The sequence below is a fragment of the Equus asinus genome, chromosome 5 (assembly GCF_041296235.1).
Source record: "Equus asinus isolate D_3611 breed Donkey chromosome 5, EquAss-T2T_v2, whole genome shotgun sequence".
NCBI lineage: Eukaryota > Metazoa > Chordata > Mammalia > Perissodactyla > Equidae > Equus > Equus asinus.
Genome location: NC_091794.1, coordinates 71,407,958 through 71,417,843, shown reverse-complemented (window position 1 = coordinate 71,417,843; position 9,886 = coordinate 71,407,958). Strand labels below are relative to the sequence as shown.

At 43.3% G+C, this 9,886-nt stretch overlaps 1 protein-coding gene across 1 annotated transcript in view; it reads left to right on the top strand.

Moving 5' to 3' along the window:
* The first annotated feature begins 460 nt into the window (after positions 1-460).
* Positions 461-9,886, top strand: part of SCP2 (sterol carrier protein 2) — a 124,699-nt gene continuing 115,273 nt past the window's right edge. Inside the window, exons 1-2 of the mRNA XM_014844313.3 lie at positions 461-707; positions 6,685-6,742. Of these exons, the coding sequence (XP_014699799.3) occupies positions 639-707; positions 6,685-6,742 (127 nt within the window). The 5' untranslated portion in view covers positions 461-638. The remainder of the gene's footprint in view (positions 708-6,684; positions 6,743-9,886) is intronic.

Below are 9,886 nucleotides of genomic sequence, written 5' to 3'. Positions count from 1 at the left end.
TTGGTTTTCTGTTTACACGTACATGTAGTAAATTCGCCCGCCTTGACTGGGTACAGTCCTGTGAGTTCTAACCCCTGCGTTTGCTCCTCTAACTACCGCCACTAACGGGATACACAACAATCCCAACACTCCACACTCGCCTCAGGCTCCCCTTCCCTGCGTCCGGTGTCTGGTCGGCCTCTGCTCGCAGTCTCAGGCCCTACTCCAGGCCACACTCCTTCTCATCCTAGAGAACCCAAACCCGAACGGCCGGTACCGCGTCACAAAGCTTTTTTTCGACAGCTTAGGTGGACTCGGTCCCGGACCGATTTGTAAACCTCGGCCGAGGGCTTCGTCAACAAAAGCCAGCCAAGCTCTGCCGTCCCGAAAGGACAGCGCGCTACTGGCGCTTCCGCGCATGTGCAGGCCCCGCTGGCTCGCCCCCTCCAACCCAGCGCCGCGCCCCGCCCCGCCCCGCCCCGCCCCGCCCCGCCCCGCGCCCAGCGCCCAGCGCCCAGCGCCCAGGTCCAGGACGAGCCCCGCCTCCGCTGCAGTTTCAGGCCGTCTGCGCCCGCTCGTGCTGCCCTCGTGTCCCTGAGCCTGCAGCAACCCGCACGGTCCGAGCCACGTCGCCCGCCGCAACCCGCACGGTCCGAGCCATGTCTCCCGCCGCCTCACAGTGCCGGCCTCTGCGCCGCGTGTTCGTGGTGGGGGTGGGGATGACCAAGGTAAACAGCAGCGCGCCCCCGGAGGTGGGCTCCTTGCTCCGCTCTGTTCGCGTGAGGCGGGAGGAGCCCGCGGTGCCCGGGCCCCGGGGCGCGGGTCAGGGCCGGGCGCAGTCCGTCCTGCCTCCCGGGAGGGCGCCGTCGCGTCCCTCCGCCCAGCTCCGGCTTCTTGCTCTTGGGGCTCAGAGTGGGGACTCGGGTGGGTGGTGATGTGGGTTGCGGGAGTGTCTCAGCGCTGTTCCTTCGGCGCTTCTTTCCCCTCCTCCTTCCCTGTTCTCCCGGAGTCAGAGTTCGTGAAGGACACCCCGAGAGGACCAAAGTGCGCACCTTCTTTGATTCTGAGCGGAATCCCAAGGTGCGTGGCCCTCCGACGAGGCCACGTCCTCCCCACACCCGAAACGAAAGCAGGCCGAGAATGTCACCGGTTATGCACGCCCAGGAGCGTTCCTTGTAGGGTCCCTTCTCTGGGACAGCATCAAGTACCGGGAAGGAGGAGAAACCTTGGTGATGCCCAGCGTCTCCGCGCGAGGGGCAGGTTTTCTGGGTCCTCTGACCTCCTTTCTGTTCCTGGAGTGGTACTCTGCTTGGTACTCAGGAGGAAGAAGCTCCTACAGTCTCATTTCTTGCCTCTGTCTCCGCCCCCACGCTCTAGTAATGCCAGCTGCTTTTTGTTTCGCCCCAAACTGTTTTATGCTCCTGTTGCCTTGCTTCTGTTGTGCTTACTGCTTGTACCATTTGTCTTCACTTGGTTAACTTCTTTGCATTTTTGAGAGATCAGTTCATACCTTAGCTTCTCTGAGAAGCCTCTGACCCTCCTGACTTTCCCGCAAAGCCCTGTGCTTACCTGTCTCAGTACTTACTGGCTTATGGTGAAATTCTCCGTTGTCATGTCGATAGTCTTCCTTAGCATGTAAGCTTCTCCAGGGTGAGTACCGGGTCTAGGGTCATTGCTGTCCCCATAGCACCCTCAGAGTGCCTGGTGCCTGAAGACCCTGAGTGAGCGTTGGCTGAACGGTATTAAGTGAAAGAGAAAGAGTTCCTAGGAGAAGTTCTCTTTCTGAGAAAACAGCCTTAAAATTTTTATCATCTTACCAGTGGGCTGAGAGAGTGACGATTGTAAGAATCAGGATCGTACTGTGGTCCCTTGGTATCTCCGGGGGATTCATTCCAGGACCCACTGAAGATACCAAAATCATGAATGCTCAAGTCACTTGTATGAAAAGGTGTAGTATTTGCATATAACCTGTGCGCTTCCTCTTGTATACTTTGAATCATCTTAGATTACTTACAATACCTAATACAATGTAAACTCTGTGTAAATAGTTGTTATACTGTGTTTAGGGAATCATGACAAGAAAAAAAGTCTGCGTGTTCAGTACAGACGCAGCCATTGTAGGCCTTTCAGTCTGCGGTTGGTTGGATCGGAGGATGTAGAACCTGGGGATAAGGAGCGCTGACTGTAAGTCCTTGGGGTTTGGGGTGGGATTGAGATTGGGATAGAGTGCTTAGAGGAGTTTCTGGAATGGCAGGCAAAGTTCAGTTTTTTGATCTGGGTGTTGGTGTCAAAGAAAGGCAGACACTAGGTAAAAGGACAGACTTTAATCAGTAACAACCTGTTGCAAAAGGGAAAACAGTCCAGTGTGAACTGAACTCAACTTTGCTTTATAAAGAGCTGACTGGGTGTCATAAAGGGAGAATGAGGGGATAGGGAGGGGGTGAGCGGGGACTGTATGGAGTCAGGGAAGTGAAAACCTACAAAAAGCAGGAAGCAGGGGGTTAGTCCACGTGAAACCCGTCTGGGTTTGCTGACTGGTGCTTCTCCAACCTTAGGCTCTTACCCTCCCACAGAGACTGCAGATGGGCCCCATCTTCAGGCGTTGGCTGGAACAAGGAGTCAGTTCTTTTGGCAGCCTGGAGTTTTCTCAGGCAGGCACTTTGAGTGAGACTAGGGTCATCCTAGGGATGTGGCCTGGAGCTGTTAGAATTATATTAGTGTTTGTAGGCCAAGGTTGAGGCCTAGTAGAGAAGAGGGCTCAGAGGAGCCTGACTAGAGTTTGGTGAGGGAGAGAATCTTTCAGTGGTTGCAAGAGTGTTTGCCTTAAAATAATTCCTTAGGATATGTGTGTGTGTGGTTATTTTTAATAAAAAGGTCAAAACTGGGGCTGGCCTGGTGGCGCAGCACTTAAGTGCACAGGGTCCGCATCGGCTGACTGGGGTTCCCCGGTTTGGATCCGGGGCACAGACATGGCACCGCTTGGCAAGCCATGCTGTGGTAGGCGTCCCACATAGAAAGTAGAGGAAGATGGGCATGGGCACACATGTTAGCTCAGGGCCAGTCTTCCTCAGCAAAAAGAGGAGGATTGGGAGCAGTTAGCTAAGGGCTAATCTTCCTCAAAAAAAAAAGAAAAATGTTAAAACTTAAAAAATGAGGCAGTAAATAACTTCAGAAGAAAACCCCAAATATACTACAATAAAGGAAATGTAATCATAGTACACAACTTAGCCCAGTAGTAAGAAATACTTACTTAACTAAGGTGAACTGAGTACTGATTTAATAAAAACATTGTGATTCAACTATATAAGGAGGATGAGGGAAGTGTAACCGTTTATGTGAAGTGGCCCAAGAGACCTAATCCTCAGTGGCTCTTATTAGAGATTATAATTTCTTAAATTGATAAAGAATAATAGTATAAGAATATTTATAAACATGGCAGTTTATAAAAGAAGAAATATCCAAAAGAATTGAAAGCAGATGTTTTGGAAACAAGTAAGACTAGTGGATGGGGACTAGTGAAACAGGATTGCTGTTTTTATTATAAACTTTGTGAAACTTTAAAAAAAATTTCTTTGGTTAAAAAAATAAAAACTAAAAAACAAACATAAGCAGAACATTACTGGCACCTCAGAAATCCCACTTGTGTCCTCTTCCAGTCACTGACTCCTTGCAAAGGGTTACCATTATCCCGACTTCTGACCTTCAACACCGTAGATTAGTTCTGGGTTTTTTGTTCAACATTATGTTTGTGGGATTCATCCTTAATTTTATGTGTAAGTATAGATTGTTCATTGATGGGACATAGTCCATTGTGTGAACATATCACAAGTTATCCAATCCACGGTCCCGCAATATCCATAGTGTTAATGGACGTTTGGTAGTTTCCACCTAAATGTGCTTTTAATTTTGAAGGAGTCATGTTGTATGTGTTCATTTGTTTGACTAACCTTTTAAAAATTGCCTTGATTTCAGTAAGAAATGGGAAAGCCCAGTTACGTCATTACATGGATGATAATTTAATCATTAACTGGTAGTACTTGTTGGAGCCTAGCACAGTACTCTCTTTATAAATGCTCTGATTGTAACTAGTGAACTGAAGAGTAAGTAGGGGGAGAACTGGCAACTTTTAGAATTAGGGAATTATGAAAGATTCTTTACTTCAGGAATTATGAAGAAATGGCCTGGGTCAGAGAGAGGAACAAATGTTCAATGTTTTGTCTTGGTTCTGTTCAACATGTATTTTGGTACTGTGCAATGAAGTGTGACATTTAAGTTGAAGTATCTATCCAGTGTTTCAAACTGGGTTTTGTGACCCTTTGGGGAGTTGTGAAATCAATTTTGAAGGTTACCTCTAGCATTAAAAAAAAAATGGAAATAGAATAGAAAATATTGTATCAATATAACAGGGATAAGAATTTCATGACTTTTTTGCTTCAATTATGCATGTATATATGGTTTACTAGGTCGTGTTGAGTATGCATCTTATTGTGGTTTGCAGCCAATTTTTTTTTCTTTTAGAAGATTGGCACCTGAGCTACCAACTGTTGCCAGTCTTCTTTTTTTTTTTCCTGCTTTTTCACCCCCAATCGCTCCAGTACATAGTTGTATATTTTAGTTGTGGGTCCTTCTAGTTGTGGCATGTGGGATGCCGCCTCAGCATGGCTTGATGAGTGGTGCCATGTCCGCGCCGAGGATCCAAACCGGCGAAACCCTGGTCCACTGAAGCAGAGCGCGTGAACTTAACCACTTGGCCATGGGGCCGGTCCCTGCAGTTAAAAATTTTTGAAAACCATTTCTCTGTAGCACACACAGTGACCAGCAAACCACTCTACCTTATCTAATCAGTCACCGAGTTTGGTAGGTTTTACTTCCTTTCTGTTTCTTAAGTCTGTCTGCTTTTTCCATTCTTTTTGCTGCTGCCTTAGTCAGCTCTCACTTGGGCTATTTCAGAATTGTGCCATTTGGCCTCACTGCCTCCAGCCTTGCTCCCTTCATTCATTTCTCCACATCGCATCTAGAATGATCTAAAATGCAAGTCTTCTCATCCCAGTTTCTCTCTCTTTTTGAAATAGGGCTTTATTTTTCAAAGCAGTTTTATGTTCACAGCAAAATTGAGCAGAAAGTACCGAATTCCCATATGCTTCCTAACCCCACACGTGCACAGCCTCACCTACTATCAGTAATCCGCACCAGAATAGTACATTTGTTACGATTGCTGAACCTGTACTGACACCTCATTATCACTCAAAATCCATAGTTTACGTTCGAGTTCGCTCTTGGTAGTACATTCTCTGGGTTTGAACAAATGTGTAATGACGTGTATCCATTATAGTATCACGTTGGAATAATTTCCTTCTGCTAAAAATCCTGTTTTCTGCCTGTTCATCCCTCCCTCCCCTCAGCCCTTGACAACCACTTATCTTTTTACTGTCTCCATAGTTTTGCCTTTTCCAGAATGTCATATAGTTGGAATCATACAGTATGTAGCTTTTTCAGATTGGCTTCTACACTTAGTAATATGCATTTAAAGTTCCTCCATGTCTTTTCATGACTTGATAGCTTGTATCTTTTTAGTGCTGAATAATACTCCGTGGTCTGGATGTACCACAGTTTGTCCATTCACCTGCTGAAGACATCTTGGTTGCTTCCAAGTTTTGGCAATCATGAATAAAGCTACTGTTAAGCATCTGTGTGTGGGTTTTTGCGTGGACATGTTTTTAACTCATTTGGTAGATACCACGGAGCACAGTTGCTGGATCATGTGGTTGCATATTGTTTAGTTTTGTAGGAAACTGCCAAACCGTCTTCCAAAGTGGCTGTGCCGTTTTGCATTCCCACAGCCATGATTGAGAGCTCCTGTTGCTCCACATCCTTGTCAGCATTTGGTGTTGTCAGTGTCTGGAATTTGGCTCTTCTAATAAGTGTATAGTGAGTGAAGCTCCTTGTTTTATTCCAGTCTCTTTTTAAAAAAAACCCCTTGTCTTCAGGATAAAGCCTAGACATCATAGGAAGGCATGTAAGGTCCCTTGTGAGTTGGCTGTAGAGCTTTCTGAAGTTTCAGCTCCACTACTTATTAGCTGTGTGTCCTTGGACAAGTTACTTAATCTCCCTGTGCCCTAGTTTTCTTACTGTAAAATGGTGATAATAATAGTAACTACTACTTAGGGTTGTTGTGAGGATTAAATGAGTTAACACATTTAATACATGTGAAGTGCTTATTAGTACAGTGCACGAAACAGTAAGTGCCCAATACATGTTATCATCATTTGGTCCTACGTTACTTTACTCTCCCTGTCACTTGTCACTTTCCATCTTGTTTGTTGTTGGATTGAGCCATAGTCTCTCACTTCCAGGCCTTTGCTCCAGAATTTCCTTTTCTTTTACTTGGCTAACTCCTACTCATCCTTAAAGACTTAATTTATGTCATTTCCTCTGGGAAGCTTTCTAGTCCTCCCTCCAAGGCTGAGTAGTTGTCACTCCCAAATTATTCTGTACTTATGACACTATAGTGTAATTGCCTGTTTTCCATTAAACAGGCAGCTCCCTGAGTGCAAGGACTGTAGTATTTTATTTATTATCAGAGTCCAGGAACACGATAGGTGCTCAGTATGTTTTTATTTAAATGAATAGATGAATGAATTTCTGTGATGCTGTGTTGTGAGAAAATCCAACTATACCTGTTTCTATTCTCTCCTGTATTTTTAGTTCATGAAGCCTGGAGATGAGAATTCAAGAGACTATCCTGACTTGGCAGAAGAAGCAGGTAATATAGAACATTTTGATCTTTGAACAGCTTAGTTTATTGTGTCTTGATTGTGGAGCAGCCTTGCAACCATGAAAGGAAGCCCGGTCAAGGGAGAGGAACCCATACACACGCTTGCCTAGTGGCTCACTAGAAAGGAGAACGGGGAAAGAGCTTGGGCATTCTTAGCAAGATAGCCAGAGCAGACAATGGCCTGTGATTTTATGTGCTATCCAACTGTTTGTTGGAACAGCAAAGAGTTCTGTGGGAGAGAAAGGTAGAGTCATTAAGAGACATAACTTGATTCTAGTGTGTGTTTACCTTAGGAGTTATGACAAAATTATTGTTTTCCTTTCCTAGAAATGGGATAATCACATTCAAAATGTATTAAATACCTGCATGGTGGTTTTCCTCTCTTCACTTCACTGAACCAAGATAGAGAATTCTGTTTCTGTCACTAGGTTGAATGATAGAAAGGGTAGCATATGACTAAATGAGATAACGCAGTTTGTTATTGTTTATTCTAGTGAGTGTTAATACTGTTAATCAGAGGACTTACGTGATTACTAGTGAGCTGGAATTCAAAGAGAGAAGGGTCCACAGGTATGTGAGTCCTTGTTCTCTAGGCATTCTTCAGAGACACATCCTCGGGCCAGCCTGCACCTGGCTGAACTACGGACCTGTGTTCCATCAGAAAGATCCTCTTCTGTTGTTCTCTTTAAAAAAAAAAAAAGATGACTAGCATGAAAGCTTCTTTGCATGGTGGAAATAAATGTTTCAGACTCAGGGCTAAGCCTAAGCTTAGATGTCAGTTGTTCAAGGGAGTGGTGGAAATACGAGCTTCACAGAACAGGGAGACTTTGGGAGCTCCTGGGTCCCATCGGCTTGTTACCCCCCTTGCTGGTCCTGCTAGCTTGTTGCTGGGCCACCCAAAGAGAGTTACTGTGGCTATTCCTCCTTGTCTTCACAAGTACCTAGTCACCCAGTGCCCGTATATTTAGATTTTGTTTCAACTCTTATTATTCAAATCAGTATTTGGATGTTACTATACAGGGACTCAGAGCACCTCTGCCCCGCAAAAGGAAAGTTCCTGAGATTGGATTAACTGATGTTGTTTCTCTGGGTGGGCATGTTCATTTAATGTTTATCTTTTGTGTTGTTAAACATTCTCCTCTTGCCTGATGTCTCCAAACAGCTTCTGCCTTTCTCTGAACTGGGAGATGCTTTAATCAGTTCTTTCTATATATTTTTTGTTCCATTTCTTTTATTTAGTTAAAAGCTTTGAGGTTGCTTTATTAATATGTGAATATGGTATTTTGATTATAAAATAATAATGTTGAGGTGAAGTTAGGAAGTTTGAAACTAACTGTGGGAATTGACAAGTAACAAATTCAGCCTGTTTGACTCTGCCCACTGATTAAAATTCGCTTCTTTTGCAGGCATCATTAGGAAAATAACTTTAATAAAGGATCTTTTATGTAGAATGAACTTTCAAAACTTAGCTTTGCTCTTAAAAATACCTCTTGGTTGTAATTATGTAGGGAAATGAGAAGTGCAAAAGGATGACTCCCCTCATATATCTGGCAGTCTTGGGGGAGATATGCATACCTTCAGACTACATTAGTCACATTTAGTTGAACATATATTCAGGTACAACTTGCAGGGAAAAAACTCTGAGATTCTGTAATGATTTTGCACTCTGCTCTCTCTGGACTTATTTGTAGACTATGGTGCTGAGGCAAGGGGGTTGGTTTCATGGAATAGTAGATCCAGAAGTCTTCCCCTCATTCTCCAAACTGGTTTTAGAAGGGGGTTCTGTTACCATTTTCTTTCCTATCATTTCCTGAATGCATAGAATGGAGGGAAGCATGACCAGCAGAATTGTGTCCTGTCACTTCCCTTCTTTAGAGACTTTTACTCTTCACACATTCCTCCTCTTTTCCCTCAGAGAAAGGTCGGAGATCCCTTTGCACCTACCTGCAGATGACACTCTTTTGAGTGATGTAGCAAGGCCATGTAACTTTCTGAGACTGTTTCAGATAGTTAACTTCTTTGCTTCCTTTGTTTTCCCATCCCTTTAATATTTTTATTTAATAATTATTTAAATCTGAGAGTATACACAGGAAACCTGATGTTAGGAGAAAATATCCAACAAAAATTGGTGAGTGCATCCTGGGCACTGGGAAGGATTCAAAGAGGTGTATACAGATCTCAAAGCTCTTACTATCTAGAAGGGCAAAGAAGGCAGATTTACATAGACGGGGAGTAGACTGTGTGGAGTATAACACGCTGTTGGCATTTAGAGGAGGGACAGAGCACAGGCTGAACCTTATACCTTTTTGTAACTCATTCTTTCCCTTGATTACAAGAGCGATACATGGGTTTTATTGGAACAAGAATTATATAGTAATGAAAACAAAATTTTGAGACCCAAGCCTAGCCACTATTAACATCTTGGTATATTCTATTTTAGTATTTTTTTTTCCTCTGGCTATATGGGATCATATTCTATAGGTAATTTTGCATCCTGATTTTTAAAACTTATTTTATTGTGAGCATTTTTCCTGTCGCTTAAAATTGTTTGAAACAAAAATGTAATTTTTTGTGAATTTCATTATACGTTCATGCCATAACTTTTGTTGGACATTTAGGTCCGCAATTTTGTGATATTTTAGAATAATCATAATGAACATCTTGCTAAATAAATATTCACCTTCATCCCTAGTTATTTTTGAGGACAGAGCCTAGAAGTAGACTCATTGGAACAGTGAATATGAACATTTTTAAAACTCTTGCCAAATTATTTTTTGGACTATTTACATTATTAGAGTCTCACTAGTAGGATGAGAATGCTGTTAACATAATCTCACTAAGATTATTATGAGTAAAACATTAATTTTTTTTTGTTCCTATGCTAAGCAGGAAAAAATAACTGGTCTGAGTAAAGCAATCCCATAATCAATTATATATCTTCTTAAGTTAAAAAAAATTCAAAGTAATACACTCATATGGTTAAAAAAAAAAAAAAAGCTCAGGCTGGCTTAATTCCCAGGGCTTTTCCCCAGGGAGGCTTCTTCTAACTGTTTTGGCTTTATGTCTTCTGGCGGTTATCTCCTGTATCTAAATGTTATTCCGCCATGCTTATCCCAGTTTTCTATTTATCAG